This window comes from Phacochoerus africanus, chromosome 9, assembly GCF_016906955.1.
Source record: "Phacochoerus africanus isolate WHEZ1 chromosome 9, ROS_Pafr_v1, whole genome shotgun sequence".
NCBI lineage: Eukaryota > Metazoa > Chordata > Mammalia > Artiodactyla > Suidae > Phacochoerus > Phacochoerus africanus.
Window position 1 is genome coordinate 114218941 of NC_062552.1, and position 17557 is coordinate 114236497.

At 43.1% G+C, this 17557-nt stretch overlaps 1 protein-coding gene across 5 annotated transcripts in view; it reads right to left on the bottom strand.

Moving 5' to 3' along the window:
* Positions 1-1746: 1746 nt before the first annotated feature.
* Positions 1747-17557, bottom strand: part of EFCAB11 (EF-hand calcium binding domain 11) — a 192909-nt gene continuing 177098 nt past the window's right edge. For 2 of the 5 annotated variants that reach the window (XM_047794932.1, XM_047794927.1), the window contains 3 exons: positions 12370-12423; positions 3780-3923; positions 2585-3645 (listed from right to left, as the gene is read on the bottom strand). In XM_047794932.1, the coding sequence (XP_047650888.1) occupies positions 3821-3923; positions 12370-12423 (157 nt within the window). In that variant the 3' untranslated portion in view covers positions 2585-3645; positions 3780-3820. Of the gene's footprint in view, positions 2132-2584; positions 3672-3779; positions 3924-12369; positions 12424-17557 lie in introns of those variants that run through there. The other 3 variants (XM_047794929.1, XM_047794928.1, XM_047794931.1) reach the window with 3 other exon arrangements.

Genomic DNA, 17557 nt, shown 5'->3' on the forward strand with positions numbered 1-17557 from the left:
AGCCTAGCAGAACATCTCATATATGAAGGACCACATTCTGTTGAATTCAAGAGGTGACCCTACATCTTCAAATATCCCACAAATCGGTGAATATAACTATGCATATATTTTCCACCCACAATGCAATCTATTTTAACTGAAAAATATGAGTGATGGTTGGAGGCTTCTAATGACTTTATAAATGTCCACGTTCTGGTCGGTGATCTCACCAAAATGGCTCATCCAATTATGCTCCCTTGTTTGGGGACTGCATCCGTCAACTGTCTTCACATCATAAATCCAGACTGCCAGCACATTTGACATTCCATTTTCTTTGAAATTCCTATTATTAGGTGGGGAATCTCTTTTTTTCAGGCCTCTTAATTTTTCCTGCATTTCTATCGCTAAAGACTAGCAGTCAGCTGATATTTTTGGCTTTTTTTTTTACAAAGGAGCAAAGCATTTTTTAAAAATTACATCAAAGATTTATTGCATAAGGAATGACTAGTAGAGAACAAAATCCTGTTTGTGCTGGTGGCCAGCTAGGGTCACTCACTAGCTGAGAAACTTGCTCCCACCCACAAGCCTGGGACTCAGATTCATAGTTCAGCAAAATGACAAGTGACCATACATCATGGATGGGGGATTTGGAAATAATCAAAACCATGCATGCTGACTCTAGAGGCGGTAAGCATGTAGGACACGACAGTAAATGTGACAATGGCATTGCTACACTCATTACAAGCTGCACCACTATGTGTTTGTGTCACACTGGATACATACCTGTGTGAGTGTATCTGCATACAAATGTGAGGGCGTCCCCGTTGCTACTTAACAAGCTACCCCAAACGGTGGCTTGAAACAATAACAAACCATCATTTCTTCTCACTCAGTTCTGGAATTGACCAAGCTCAGCTGGGTGGTTCTTTCTTGGGACTGGTCCGTGGCTGCCGTCAGCTTGTGAGTGAAGCCAGAAATCATCTCAAAGACCTCTTCACACACATGTCTGGGGCTTAGACTGGGAAGACACAAAATAGCTGGAGCTAGGGCCAGAAGACAGGCGGCTTCTTGGGCATCTCTATTTCTATCTGGTCTCTCCAGGGTAGCTGGACTTTTTACATGGCAGCTCAGCATCCCAAAAAGCATAGGTCCAAGGAAAGAGAGACAGAAACTCTAGCAAGATAGGTGCTGCTCTCCTGCAAATCACATGTACAAAATCATGGGTATCCTATTACGTTTCCCACATTCCACTGATTAGGAGCTTGTCACGGGCCCCGCCCACACTTGTGGTTGGGGAATGACACAAAGGGGAGACTACCAGGAGGCAGGGATCATGGGGAGTCCCCTACAGTCTGTGTGCTATTTCATGTCATGAAATTAAGCAGTGGGTTCCAAACCACATAGCTCGGAAGAAGCACAAACAGGATTTGGCCCCAAGTGGTCTGATTCCAGAGTCCCCATTCTCAGTGATCACACTAGAGAGACATTTGGTGTGAGTGAGTATTCGTAATAGTTACAATCCTGTTTTTAAATGGGTACATTCTCCTGTGCCTTCTAAATCAGTAAGAAACTAGGAGTTCCGTGGCAGCTCATTGGGTGAAGGATCTGGCATTGTCACTGCTGTGGCTCTGGTTACATCTGTAGCTCAGGTTTGATCCCTGGCCCAGGATCTTCCATATGATATGCATGCAGCTGAAAGAGGAAGAAAGGAAGAAAGGAAGAAAGGAAGAAAGGAAGAAAGAAAGAAGGAAGGAAGGAAGGAAGGAAGGAAGGAAGGAAGGAAGGAAGGAAGGAAGGAAACGAAGTTGACAGAATGATACTTCTGAGTCTTCAAAGCTGAAGACCAGCCCCCAGGACACGATGACTTCATGCAGGTAACACCACTCCCATCAATGAGGCTTCCTTGGTAGCACCTGCTCCTTACTGTTACCTTCAGGTCACAATAACATACCTAACATATCTCTATAAACAGAGAAAGAGAGCTTGTCAAAAGACTATACATTTCCTTGGAACATCTTCGGGCCAGATGGCACACAGGCAGAAACAAATGGGTAGTATTGTGATGGAAGCGACTGGGGGAAAGTCCTGGAGATGCTGGGACTTCGCCTTGGGAAGGACTCCAGCAGCAGCTGATTCTCTACCATACAACGGGCTGAAAAAAAACACATCTCTGTAAAAATAAAGAAAAGCCTAACCAAGTGCATCTGCCATCCTCCCAATAATTAGATTCGGAGGATTATTGCTGAGATGAATGGAAGATATCATATGGTCACTGCTAGAAATATTTGCCATCTTTGTCTAACTGCACTAGCAGACACTAGACTTCTTCGTGGACCCACATATGTTTGTTTTTAATTAAAATGTGCTGAATGAACCGTTAGCTACACTGAAATAATGAAGAAAAGCAACACAAGACAAATCGGCTAATTGACAACTCCAAACACTCTATTTTATACCCTTCAGTTATGTTAATGGAGAGTTCCAATATGTTCTAGTTGAAATAATAATTACACAGCACAGTTACATAATAACCTAAGAGGTAGATAAAAATATGTTATAAATAACTGCAGCAGCAAAGCCCACAAATGGGTCAAAGGATTACAAATTCATTTGCTCCGTCTTTATTCCAACAAGTACGTATTGAGTGCTTATTGCTTATTATCTGCCAGGCTCTCGTAAGGCTAATGCTTATGATGAAATAGTCCTAGTGTTTTCAAATACACATTTTTTTTTTTGTTCAGGCACATTCAGTATCAAGGTGCTAGCAGGGTACCTCTCCAACTACATGATGAAACAAAACAGTAAGTAACTCTTTAAAGGAGAGACCATGATTGTGCGTCTTTTCCAAAGCGAGTTTAACTGAAGGCAGAGAATCTGGCCAAGATCTTGACAAATGACATTTTATTCAGTGTGCAAGAAACTCACACAGCTGCCTGAAGGAAAATGCGTCCTGGGCTTGTGTACACACAGCAAGGCCAAGGGGCAGTCACATCCCAAGTAGAGCGTAAACAGAAGGTTGATTGGAAGCCCTTCCAAAGACCGTGGCAGAATTTCAGCTGTGAGATAACAAGAATTCTGGCCAAAATGGAGAGTGATGGCAACTGTCACATATCTTTGGATACTTTGTGGAGATTAATCCCTTGGCTGGGTCGTCTCTGATGAATGAAGGAGAATAATTCAGTGAATCACTGAACACGCTTGCTCTTCACTGGAGGGGCAGGATATCAATGAGGTAAATTAACTCCAGTGCCTTTAGAGTTTATTTACAACGAAACTGCAAAGCCACCATCTCATCCATATTCAATCAGGGAAAATTGTGGCTTATCCAAGGCAAGACGTGAGCCAAATTTGGGGCGAGGCGAAGGGTGACATCATCTGAAAGGGCTGGAAATGAAGTGCAAATTTGAATATCATCTGTATATAAGTGATAATTAAAGCTGGGAGACTCAATGTGCGCCAAGAGAGAAAGTCAATAAAAATGAGGAACAACAGTGTCCCAAACCCTGTGATCCTTCTGAAATGGAGTTTTTTGGTTTTTTTTTTTTTTAATAAGATGGTGGGGACAAGGTTTTCCATTTTCTTTCCTCTTGAGTGATCTCAAGGCAAACGCAGGTCACTTTTCAGAAAGTCGCTCATCCTCTGGCAAAGAGTCACGGAGTCACTTGACTGTTAAACAAAACAGGGGCGTTTTCCTGTAAGATTTACATTCCGAGGAAATAAGCTATTTCATTTAGTTTGGAGCAAGACTTTTCTCTCTTCCCAAACAGATCGTTTGGGTAAATAATAACAATGAGACTCACCCATTTCAGCTGACATTTGATTGTCCCTTTCAAGTCTGGTGTTAAACTGGGGCAGAAAACCCAAGGTGCTTGATCTGGGTGTTCGGTGGTTGCATCCTTGCACTGAAGAGTTTTTTCCGCAGCTGTGTCTGAACACCAGCATAACTAAAGTAAAGACAATGTGAGTCAAATGAAATGGAGACTAGTTTGTAAGGAATTATTCATTACGTAAAGGGCAGCTTTTGTCCTAATCAAATGACTTACAACTTTTTTTTTTCCTCTCCTCCTCCCCCCTCCCTTCCCCCCTCCTCCCTCCCTCCCTTCCTTCCTTCTTTCCTCCCTCCCTCCCTTCCTTTTTGTTAGACTACTTGCTCTCTAGATCATGGAAGCTTCCAAACGACCTGTCCTCAGTAGCACAGGTTGAGCCCGGAGGGACACTCACCCTAGTGATGGGTGTTATGGGCTGAATTGTGTCCCCACCCAGATTCATGTATTGAAGCCTTAACCCTCAGTGCGTCAGAACATGACTGTATTTGAAGACAAGGTCTTTAAAGAGGTAATTAAGCCAAAATTAGGGTAGGGCTCTACTCCAATATCTGACTGGTGTCCTTCTAAGAAGAGGACATTTAGACATAGACACACATGGAGCGGCGACCATGTGAAGACACAGTGACAAGGCGGCTGTCTATAAGCCAAAGAAAGAGGTCTCAGAGGAAACCAGCCCTGACGACACCTTGACTTCGGACCTCCAGTCTCTAGAAGTGTGAGAAAATCGATCTCTGTTGTTTAAGGCCCCCCCCCGACTGTGGTACTTTGTTATGGCAGCTCTGGCAGACTCATAAAATGGGATAAGAATTAGGGCCACCATATGCATTTTCCATGGAAGATCCTTCCTTGGAACCTTTTCTCTCATTCTAGTAAGAGATTCATTTCATCTGTCATCTGGAGCAATGACAACAACAACATTTATTTTAGTTTTCTGAGTGTTTGTCTCCTCTTTGCAAAATTGGGATTAAAAAAAATTTAGAATCGTTGCACTGGGAGTAGATTTTCAACAAATTGACGCAAACTTGTCTGCTTTCCCTCTTCCATTCCCTGTATAATCATAAAATACAATAGCGTCCCAAATATTTTTTTTTCCTCAAAATGTCCTATTTTGGTTTAAAGTTAGCCTGGTTTAGTCACTCGCCATGTGACTTTGAATAAGTTACTGAAACTCACCTGCTTCACAAGGTTATGAAAATTAAAATTCAAGTGACAGTTATTTTAGGCTCCTAGCAGAATGCCTGGCACAGAGTAAGAATTCCACCAGCAGAGAAACGTTCATGGCATTTGATGCCGTACTCATTTTATTTATTTATTCTATTTATCCTCTTAATTCTAAAAGGATATTACAAGCCCAGAAAAATATTTCCAGGACAAATTAGTCTTCATAAGGGAAAAGTGGTGCGAGGTGACTATCTTCCTATAACAATCTCAAAATTTCAAAGGGCTGATCCCTAAAGCATCCCAGAATTGTGTCAGCACAAAGTGCATCGAGAAGGAGCAATGCTTTTCTAGGGAGGTAGAGGGGAAATGAAGTCCTACTAAGCAGCTCCCATATGGTTCGATGCCACCCTCAAATAAATGTAAAGCATCTTCAGGAATGAATGAGTTGGTCCTCCCATTTGCTTTTTCAATTCTTCCTCTCCTCCTCCCCTCCCCCCTCCTCCTCCTCTTATTTAATGGCACATGGATGTTCCCAGGCCAGGGACTGAATCCAAGCCAGAGCTGTGGCAATGCTGGATTCTTTAACCCACTGCGTTGGTCTGGGGATCGAACCCCCACCCGAGCAGCTGCAGTAGGATTCTTTATTCACTGTGCCACAGTGGGAACCCCATAACTTAAACATTTTAAATATACAAAAATTACAAAGAATATAATAACCAAACTCCCATATTCTCCTACTCAGAATTACAGACCATTCATATTTCACCATATTTGCTCCCAATATTTTTTAAAGAAATAAAGTGCTATAATTTAACCAGCCAACATAAAGGCAGCCTCCAATGCATTTGAATCGATCCCTCCAGAACACTGAAATGTTTACACATACAAAAGATATTCATGTAGGTTTGTGTGTGTGTGTGTGTTTCATGCCCACAGCGTTGAGGGGTAGCATATGGCGTGTGCCATTATGCATCCGACCCTTTCAGCTCAACATTGTTTTTCAAGTTAAAGCTGCATCGTTTCACATGTATCTCACCCTTTCCCGGAGGGGCTGCGTTATGGGAGGGATTGTGTGCCCCCAAAACTTGTGTGTTAAAGTCCTAACCCTCAGTGCCTCGGAATGTGACTATTTGGACATAAGTCTTTAAAGGGATAATTAGGTGAAAATGGGGCCACGCGTGTGGGCCCCAATCCTATGTGATTAGTGTCCTTATGGAAGAGCAGATTACGACACGGACATACACTGAAAGAAGACTACGTGAGGACACAGAGAGAACACAGCCCGAGAAAGCGGTCTCAGAAGAAATCGACCCTGTGGACCCCTTGATCTCAGACTTCCAGGCTCCAGAATTGTGAGAAAACAGACTTCCTTTGTTTAAATCACCTGATCTGTGGCAATTTGTCATGGCAGCTGAGCAGACCAATACAGGCAGCAAAGTCTTCCACAGCATACCCAGCCCGCAGGGTTTTTAGCCATTCCCCAAGTGGTGGACCTTTAGACGGAAACTAGGCACAAATATGCTTTCTCGAACACGGCGCCTTGTGCACACGTGTGCGGGAGACTCTAGGGTAACACCTAGAAATGGAATCACGGTGTTAAGCGGGCAGCATATTTCCAGATTTTTAAGATGCTGCCAAACTGCTCTCTGAAGCATCTGTGTCAGTTTCTACCCTCCGAGACAGTGAGTGAGAGGACCAGTTATTCCCCCATATCCCAGACATCTTAGCCAACATTTAACATCCTCAAGCTTAAAATGTGTGCCAATATGATTGACAAAACAGCTGATTGTCTTAATTGCACTTCCCTAATTATAGAGAAAGTTGACTGTCTTTTCATACATGCTTGTTTCTTCTTCTTCTATAAATTCTCAGTTCATATTTTTGCCTGTTTTTGCTTTGGGTTGTATGTTTTTTTTTTCCTGCCTGACTTGTGGGAATTATATCCACTTTAGCTAGTCCTCTGTCGGCTAGCTTTTTGTAAATACTTCTCCCAGGCTACCGCTTGTCTTTTAATCTCGTTCATGGTGTTATTTTGACAAAAGTTTTCTAGTAAGGTATACCTCTATTTATAGTTTGTCTTTTTTTGTCATTAAAAAAAAACAAAAAACAAAACAAAACACCATCACTTACACCTGAAATCTAATATACAGCACAAAGGAACCTGTCTGCAGAAAAGAAACAAACTCATGGACCTGGAAAACAGACTTGTGGTTGCCGAGGGGGAGGGGGAGGGAGTGGGATGGGGGGTTAATAGATGCAAACGATTGCATTCGGAGTGGATAAGCAGTGAGAGCCTGCTGTGTAGCATGGGGAACTATGTCTAGTCACTTGTGATGGAACGTGATGAAGGGTGATGTGAGCAAGAGAACATGTATATATGTATGGCTAGATCGCTTTGCTGTGCAGCAGAAATCGACAGAACATTGTAAATCAACTATAATAAAAAATTTTTTAAAAAAATAGGAGAAAATAATTTAGGCACACCTTAGTTTACCATAATTAATTAATTAATTAATTAATTAAAACCCTTTCCTCTCCAAAATTCATAATTCATGGTTTACTGTCTCACAATTCTGGTATATTCTTACATTTTCTTCAAATAGTTCTAGAGTACTTTCCCCATGTTTAGATCCTCAGTACAGTGTTTTTATTTCTCTGATGAGGATTGGTAGGACTTTCTTTTTTTTTTCATTTTTAAAAGTTTGATTGAAATGTAGTTGATTTACAACTCATTATTTCCTCTGTGAGAGTCAACTGTCCAACACCATTTATTGAAATATCAAATACTTACTCCCAAAAGAAAAAAAAAATCTCAGTACAGCACCCATAGAGTGTCTCATTTTAAGTTTGTGTAATTTCTCAATAACTCCTCCCGAATGTATTAGGAGGAAAATGTAGCCCTAAGTAAGCAGATAAGCTGACCTACATGGGCATTTGAATGTGGGCCAAGCAAATGCTAGAAGTCGTCTGCCAAAAAATGGTTTTGATGTTGGAAGGGTTGATGCTAAGCCCTTCTTCCTGACACTCACTGGATAGCAGGGCAGGTGGCTCTCGGAGGCCATTCTGAGAGCGTCATGACTAAACCATCAGTGGCGTTTACAAGGCTTGTCCTTCCACGGTCCCTGGCAAGGGGATGTGCCTGCTGCCCACCAGAGCAGGGACCCCTGCATGGAAATGTCTGGAAGGACACCCTAGAGCAGCGACAGTGTTGTCTCTGGGATGTGTGTTTGTGGGGAGATTGATTTTTCACTGAATTCCTTTTTTTTTTTTTGACCATATGCATATATTACCCATTCAGAATAAGTTTCTTTTTAAAGCCAAAAAAGAAAATAAGGCAATATGTCACTAAGACACTGTGTAAAACCAGGAGAAAATATCCCTGTACTATCGACCCTTCTTTAAAAAAGAAACATAGGTTGATGAGAACTTTGGTGGTGGCCCGGAGTTATTCCAATAGATTCACCTTAATTATTTGATTATTAGGCCGTTGGTTTTCAAATATTTCCTAGCCACAAAAAAACTTTGCTCAAACTAGACCTTTCTCAGAAGACCAACATATAAAATGGGTGAAGTGATGGCAATCTTGTTTGAAATGGGGATCCCCGATGAGAGTCTTTGGGGGGGTTCTAAAACCCCCAGGGCTCTTTAGAGTACACTGAAGAGCCTCCTTTTTTTTTTTTTTTTTTGCTTTTTTAGGGCCCCACCCACAGCACATGAAAGTTCCCAGCCTAGGGGTCAAATCGGAACTGTAGCTGCTGGCCTACACCACAGCCACAGCAATGTAGCCACATCTGCGACCTACACACCATAGTTCATGGCCACACCGGGTCCCCGACCCACTGAGGGAGGCCAGGGATCGAACCCACATCCTCATGGATACTAGTCGGATTTGCCTCTGCTGTGCCACGGTGGGAAGTCCCTGAAGATCCTCCTTTAAAATCAATGTATTGGAGAATCAGAGATAAGTTACAACTCTCTTTCTGCACTTTCTTCTTGTACTAATTCCATTTTCTTTCTGAAATTCACAGCCTCATGTGTTCATTCATTCTGCAGATATTTCTTGAGCAAACCTACTGTTTTCCAGGCCCTGGGCTAGACCCCCAGGAGGAGGAAGTGACGTGGAGATGGTGAGGCGTGAGCAAAATTTTGAAGTGTGAGGAGGAGACAGCTGAAAGATGGGGGTGGGGGGATGCATTCCAGTCCCAGGAGACTGAAGGGGAAAGCAGAGAGGAAGCAGGCTGGCAGATTAGAGGGATGGAGGCTGGGGGTGGGGGACTCAGCACACGGAGATGCACAGGGCATCTGTTGGCCGTGGCAGGTGCTGAAACTGGAGAGGCAGGGAGGAGTGAGTGATTCATGCCCGGTGGACCTTTCTAAGTTGGGACTTGGAGGGCCACGAGGAAGCAATTGAAGCGTTTTAAGCAGCGGATTGACACAGTCATATTTGTGCTCGGAATGATTGCTCTGGCCAAAGTGAGCATTGAAAGAGGCCATGATTAAGGCTGGGAGACTGATAAGAGATCACTGCAGACATCCAGCGAAGAGATGACATTGGACAGACCTGAAGCTGAGCCACAGAGATGAAGTAGAAGCTATTGACTAAGACTGAATGAATAGGATGTCAGTCAGAGGAGGAAAACAGAAGTGTCTTGGGGATTGCTGGAGTTTGGGTTTGTACAATCAAACAGGGTTGGGTAACTGGTGCCTTTGACCACAGCAAGAAACAGATGATGAGAGCCAATGGGAGCAGGTTGAGTTCGATGTACCTGAGAGACAGCAAAGTGGAGATGCCCAGAAGGCAATCGGAGGGTCCAGTCTTGGAGCTCGGGATGGAGGCCTGGGGAGGAGGGGACGTTTTGGGAGCCAGGCTCAGGGCCATGATAATGGCAGGTCAAGAAGGCAGTTAAAATCCTTGAGAGACTGGAAATAATACAGAGAGGAGTCCCCACAAAGGGACCCCACGAAGTAGACTGAGATGGCTCAGCAGAGAGGAGGAGGATCAGGGAGCCTGGGGTTCAAACACTGTGCTGAGGAGAAGAAAGGCAAGGATTGCTGGCAATGAGAGAAGTGCAAGCTACCCCGTGAACCTGCTTCATTATTCTGGGGAGCAACACGTGGGATGTCTGGGATTATCAACTCTAACTGCACAAAAGAAACACCTGAGGATTTTTTTTCAGTTAATAATAAATCCTGGAGTTCCTTGGTGGTGTAGGGGTTTAGGATTTTTTTGTCATTGTCACTGCTGTGGCTCGGGTCAGTGCTGTGGTTTGGGCTCAATTCCTGACCCAGTAACTTCAGCATGCTGTGGGCTTGGCCAAAATGAAATCAATCAGACAGTCCTGGGTCACAGATCTCATTGGTCTGACATGGAACCTGGGCCAGAAGATATTTTTAAAGCCCCACAAGAGAGCCTGAGGTGTAGCCACAGTTAGGAATCAGTTGTGCCCTATTTGGCCAACAAAGGACTAAAACAGGCTATTCTGGGTGAGGTCCAATCCATCTCACTTAGATCCACGTTGTTGGGATGCACAGGAGTGGTGAGTAGAGGAAATGGAGTCTAGCGTCTGCGTGGACCCGGTTCTTGTTGGTGGAGGCGGGTCTTGAAATTGGGGGAATACCAGTTGGGGGAATGTTCCAGTGCTGGGGAAGAGAATTTCACTGGGCTCTCCCAGAATGTAAGAGAGCTGTCCCCGAAATCAGGCCAAGTCTACACCCACCAAACCTCCTTCTGGTTAATGATTAAGCTTTACCTGGTAATTTAAAAATTACACCTATTTTTCAAAATTTGAAAGGAATACATAGGATTTTTTAAAATACTACAGAAATAACACTCTTCCCCCTCAAATCATCTCCACCCACAACCACATCCCAAAGCCAATCCCTGAACCATTTCTGTTTATGCATCTTCTGGTCGTTACCCCCAACTGTTAAATAACAGTCTCACCTTTCTCAAAATTTATCAGTACTATACATTATCTATCAATATCAATGAAAGTTCACTTACTCCACTTTTACTTCCCTTCCTCCCTTCCAATTTTTAGTAGTCTCAGTAGGCTTATTAAATTCTTCTTTGGGTTACCTTTTATAAAAGTATACTTTAATGTGCTTAAAATTCTGTTTCTCATCCCAAGGACTTGACACAATATTTCTTAACTCCTCACAGTGTGAGATGAAGATATTAGCTCCCCCGCTTTCCTCTTTCAAATTCTGTCAGTTTGATCTATGCGTTTCCATGGTTCTGATTGACAGCATTACATTCTGTTCTATAACCCTAAGTCCCTCTGCTTGGTCTGCAGGTTGATTCTGAGTTGCAAACCCAAACTGCATTTAAATTATTTTGAGTAGGTGGATATTGTTTCCTGGAGCATTGAGGACTATGTCAGCACCACATTTCCACCTTTTGGTCCAATGTCACGACTCTTGGGTGATTCAGGGAGAGGATTCCCAGTAACTAGGTCTGAGTCTCTTTTATTATATTCCATCAGTGACTTGAAATCATGGTTCATTTTAGTTTGCCTCTCTTGGGATCATGAGTTTCTTACACCTTTTTGAATTTTTCCTAGTTGTCTCTCTCTCTCTCTTTTTTTTCTCATCGAGAGAAGAAACACATTCTATCTTCACCATGTCAAACACTTCTATCATCTTATCCCATCTAATGCATTGAAGGCCTTCAATTTTTCTTTTTACAGAGAGATTTCTTGGAACCCAATTACTTCCTGTTCCAATTTGAACCTGGGAAAAGGGATGTTAGAGATAAAGAACACAAACATTTTGATCACCGTGGAAGGAGAGTCTCATTGTAAACGAATCAATTTGTTGAGTATTCATTAGTCTTGTCTGAATTTAATTAGTGTGACTTTGTCATGGAGACGCCAATTCTCTATGGACACATAAAGAAAATTTAAGTTTTGAATCTCGGGAATTAAGTATCAGACTCTGAAGGTAGTTACTCAGTCACTCCAAGAACCTCATCACAATCAGGCAAAATCCTTCAGTGTGCTGTGAGGTGTGGCCAAGACAGCCAAGGACTAAGGCACTCAGCCCCTGCCTCAGTTAGATACATCTCTGATAGAGTTCTTGCTGTGGTGCAATGGGATGGGCTGTGTCTCTGCAGCACCAGGACGCAGGTTCAATCCCCATCCTCACAGAGTGGGTCAAGGGATCAGGGATTGCCACGGTGCAGCTTGGATTTGATCCCTGGCCTGGGAACTCCATATGGTGCAGGGTGGCCAAAAAAAAAAAAAAAAAAAGATATCTCTGAAAGGCCATCCCACCCTCAGAACTCCCCATGGGATGGGCTAAGGCTTCTTTTGCAACTGTTTTGAATTTCAATTTCTTTTTCTGCCCAACCTTTCCTTCACTCTTCCAGGTGTTCTTCCCCAAAGCCCTTGGCAGGAAATACCTGTCTTGAAGTCTGTTTCCTGCAGGACTGTACCTACAGACCAAGTTTCCTCTCCTACAAAACAAACAAATAAGACAATACAAAGAATAATATAAACAGCAAATATAAACAAACCACCTAGAAGAATAAATTCTTATATGGGATATTGGATTGTTGTGGGAGAGGAACACAAAAACAAAAATTGTTGTTTTCCAGGCAGGAGATGGGATGAAGTGACAGGGATTGAGTTTCAGGGGAGGCAGGAGGGTCTGGGGTCCCGGACCTCAGGAATGGGGACAGGAACTAAGCTTAGTCAGAGACAGGAAGGAAGGACAGCGGGGTGCAGAAGATAATTACAGGGATTAGAAAGGGCAGGAAGTTGAGGAAGTGGTAAGGGTGGTTGCAACTCTGAATTTGCTTGAGGGGAAGAGCACTCTGTTTCGAACTTCAGCTTTTCCTTCTATTACACCTGCACGTAGAGACCCTGATGGGGGCAGGATGGGGATGGGGAGGTAGGGATGGGCATGAACCTGAACTGCTCTACTGTGATGGTGCCCTGTCTAGATACTGCCAATGCAGGAGTCTGGTCCCTCTCTTGGCCAGGCCCTCCTTCTCTCCACACACAAGGCAGGGCTCTCTTCTGACAAAAGAGATCCCATCCGATCCCATCCATGTCCTCTTCCAGTAGAAGAAACAACACCCGCATCCCAGCGCCAGGCCATGGGACTTTCAGTATCACTTCCTACCTGGAACCTTGCCTCATCTCCCCCCACCTCTCCATTAAGTTGCTCCAACTGCACTTGAACTTGACATGCTTATCAGCTTCCCACCAATGATGAGAGTGAGCGAAATCTTTTCCTCCCTACAAAGTCTGATTTGGTAAAAATGAAATTCTGGGGAAATTTTTTTTTCATTCAAAATGAGACCTTGAATCTCAAAGGAAAATGTGCAGCCTTTGTAGTTTAGATGACCAGCTTTGAGAAGGGTCAGCCCAAAGACCATGCACCCCAGTCTCAGTTCCACCTCTTGCCAGCTGGGTGACTTGGGCCAGTAACTTACTATCTCTTACCCTCAGTTTCCACATTTGTAAAGCTGTCATAGGGACAGTAGATACTGTGCAAAGATTATGGAAAATTAAATAAGACAACCCTGTAGACCTGCTGGGGAAAACAAGGTAAATGTTAACTATGGTTATGATTATGATTATTGATTTTTTTTTTAGGGCCACACCCACAGCATACGGAAATTCTCAGGCTTGGAGTCAGATCAGAGCTGCAGCTGCCAGCCAGAGCCACAGGAACGCCAGATCCCAGCCGCGTCTGCAACCTACACCACAGCTCATGGCAACACCAGGTCCTTAACCCACTGAGCGAGGCCAGGGATCAGACCTGTGTCCTGGATACTAGTTGGGTTCATTACCACTGAGCCACAACAGATACTCCTGAATATTGAATTTTAAATATCAGTGAATTAGCTTGTACGACGCTATTACTGAAGTCTTTGTGAGAAGTAGCTGTGCAGAGTCAGGTTTCTGTTTTATTCTGAAATGCTGTCTAACCCCCCGCTTTCTCCTTCCCCTGGGCGATTTCAGCTCTGGAGGTCTCAGTATGCCTTAAACCCCAGGAAGTGTCATGTGTGAATCAAAATCAAGTTTCCTTTGGTAAATACTTACCCTGCCCCATACAAATGCCTGTCCCCTCCATGTGGCAGATTCATCTTTGCAACCCATCAACTCAGAGACTGGTTTATCAGCCCAAGCCACGTCCATCGTGTGGATGATGCCACATCTCGGGTGGTCCTCGAGGGCCTGACCAAGTGGACTTGCCCTCCAGGAACGAGGTTGCCTTCTCCCCCACCCGGCCTTTCCTAAACGTGGATTTCTTTCTGTCATTTTTTATCTTTGTCATTTTTCGGTCTCTTTTCCTATACAGCTGTGGGTTGTTTTTTTTTTAACATATTAATTAAGTAACATATGCTCAATTTAGGAAACATAGAAAAGCAAAGAGATGAGGAGGGGGAAAGTAATCCCACTACCATTGGTATGTACCCGTCCAGAACCTCTACGCATGCACACAATTCTTTTTTAAATTATGTATTTATTTGTGTGTTTAAATGAGAGTTGCAACATTTACTTCAGGTTCTCTCTTGGTTTCCTTTATTTTTTTTTTTTCCTTCCCCTTTCTCACCACACTTGCGGCATTCCCAGGCCGGGGATCGAACCTGTACCACAGAGCAGCGACCAGAGCCACAGCTGTGAAAAAGCAGGAGCCTTAAGCTGCTAGGCCATCTGAAAACTCCCCAATTCTTTTTTTTTTTTTTTAAATGGCCTCTCCACAGTATGTGGAAGTTCCCAGGCCAGGGGTTCAATCCAAGCCGCAGTTGCATTGGTTGCAGCTGCTGGCTACGCCGGATCCTTTAACGCGATGCGCAGGACTGGGGATCAAACTGTGCCGCCACAGCGATCCAAGCTGCTGCTGTCAGATTCTTAACCCACTGTGCCACAGCAGGAACTCCCATGCCCATAATTTTTGTTTCCATGAAAATAAAACCATATAGACTAGATCAGTGGTTCTCCATTTGCCTTTGTCCCCCTCCCAGGGAACATCTGGCAACATCTGGGGACATTGGGATCGTCAAAACTGGGGCAGGCAGTGCTCCTGGCATCAAGGGGTAGAGATCAAGGATGCTGCTAGACATCCTGCAATGCCCAGGCCAGTGTCCACAGCCACTAACTGTCTAGCCCCAAACATCAAGAGGGCCAAGGTGAAGAAACTCTGGTCTGGACCAGGGTTCAGCCGATGACAGCCCCTGCTAGCCAGCTGCCTGCTTTGTTTTTCTGTTTTTTTCATGTTTTAAAGTTTTATTGAAGGCTAGTTGATTTACAAGGCTGAGATTATTTCTGCTGTACAACAAAGTGATTCAGTTACATGTATGGAGTTGCCTGTTTTTATCAATATAAATACACTTTTATTGGAACCCGGTGATGTCCACTCATTTACGTGTGGGCTCTGGCTGATTTTGCCCCACAGCGACAGCTGAGTAGTTGTAACAGACACTGTGTGGACCACAAAGCCTAAAATTAAGGTGAACCACAGATGACATTTTATGTTTTTCTGGTATCTAGTTCTTCAAAGGACAAGAACAACTCCATAGCAAAAGAAACAACTCGATTGAAAAAAATGAGCAAAGGACCCGAATAGACATTTTTCCGAAGAAGACACAGAAATGGCCAACAGGTACATGAAAATGTGCTCAACACTAAGCATCAAGGAAATGCAAATCACAATCACCATGAGATATCACCTCCTACCTGTTAGGATAGCTATAGTGACAAAGAAAAGGTAAGTGCTTGTGAGGCTATGGAGAAAGGGAACCCTCCTGCACTGTTGGTGGGCAGGAAGTTGGTGCAGCAGCTGCAGAAAACAGTATGAAGTTTCCTCAAAAAATTGAATATACAACTACCATATGATCCAGCAATCCCTCTGCTAGACATATATAAAAGGCAATGAAATCGTTGGTATTTCAAGGAGCTATCTGTACCCCTGTGTTCACTGCAGTGTTATTCACAATAGCCAAGATATGGAAACAACCCAAATGTCCATTGACAGGGGAGTGGATAAAGAAATTGTAGTATATTGGAGTTCCCGACGTGGCGCAGTGGTTAATGAATCCGACTAGGAACCATGAGGTTGCGGGTTCAGTCCCTGGCCTCGCTCAGTGGGTTAAGGATCCGGCGTTGCTGTGAGCGGTGGTGTAGGTTGCAGAAGCGACTCGGATCCCGCATTGCTGTGGCTCTGGTGTAGGCTGGCGGCTACAGCTCTGATTCGACCCCTCACCTGGGAACCTCCATATGCCGCGGGAGTGGCCCAAGAAATAGCAAAAAGACAAAAAAAAAAAGAAAAAGAAAAAAGAAACTGGACAACAGAATATTATCCAGCCATAAAAAACGAGATCTTGCCATTTGCAGCAACACGGATGACACTGGAGGACATTTTGCTAAGTGAAATAACCCAGACCTGAAAAGAAAAACATTGCATAATCTCATTTATATGTGGAACCTAAAAGAGTAAGATACATCGAAGCAGGAAGTAGAATGGTGGTTACCAGGATGGCAAGGTGGGGGAAACCGGGAGATGCTGGTGAGAGGGTGCGAAGTTGCAATTATGTTGGATGCGGGAAGTTAGAGATCCAAGCTGCAGCATGATGGCTATAGTTACTGATACTGCATAGTGTACTGGAAATTTGCGAACAGTAGATTTCAGGTACCCTGATCACTCAAAAAAAGACACTATGTGAAGAGATGGATGTGTTAATTTGCTGGACTGTAGGAATCATTTCACTATGTACATGTGTGGCTGGATATTATGTTGTCCACCTCGAACATATACAATTGCTACACCATGCTGTACAGTAGAAAAAAAAATAATAATGTATTGGGGAAATAAAATAAATAAATAAATAAACAAATAAATGTAAAGAAAAAATTAAAATGTACAAGGAGGCAGGTAAAATTAGTTTGAGTAGTATGTCCAAAATACCATCTTTTCAACATTGCAATTAATAGACAAATTCTTAGTAAGATATTTTGCATTCTTTTTTTTCCACACTAAGGCTTCACTTCCAGCACATTTTAATTCTGACTAGTCACATTTCAAGTGATTATGTGGCTGGCGTATGTGGCTAGGGGCTACAATACTGGACAAGGCAGGACCACTGTAAGCTGCAGTATTTAGTTAATATAACTAAAGGTCCTTTCAGGTCCACTGTACATTTTTTATATCATTTTTAAATGGCTCAATTTATTTAAAAGATCTCTGTTTTCTGAATATTTATATTGCTTCCTACTTTCATAAACCATGCTGTCATCAACCTTCTTGTATTAGAGTTTTATACCCCATCATTAATTAGTTCCTTAGGATAAATTTCCAGATGTAGGTAAAAGAACATACGTAAATTGTTAAGCTTTGAAACATAAATATATTGTTTAATAATAATACCTTCCTTACAATGTTGTTATGAGGATTAAGCGAGCTAGACCATGTAAACCAATTTTATTAGTTCAAGTAAAGTTAATAAGACTTCAAATAGTAGTGCCTGGCATAGAGAGGCACTCTGCAAATGTCATCTATTATTAGTAGTAGTATCACTTCTTAGTTCATCTCCAGCACTGTTACACTAACTTATACTCCAATTAACAACGTCTAAGAAG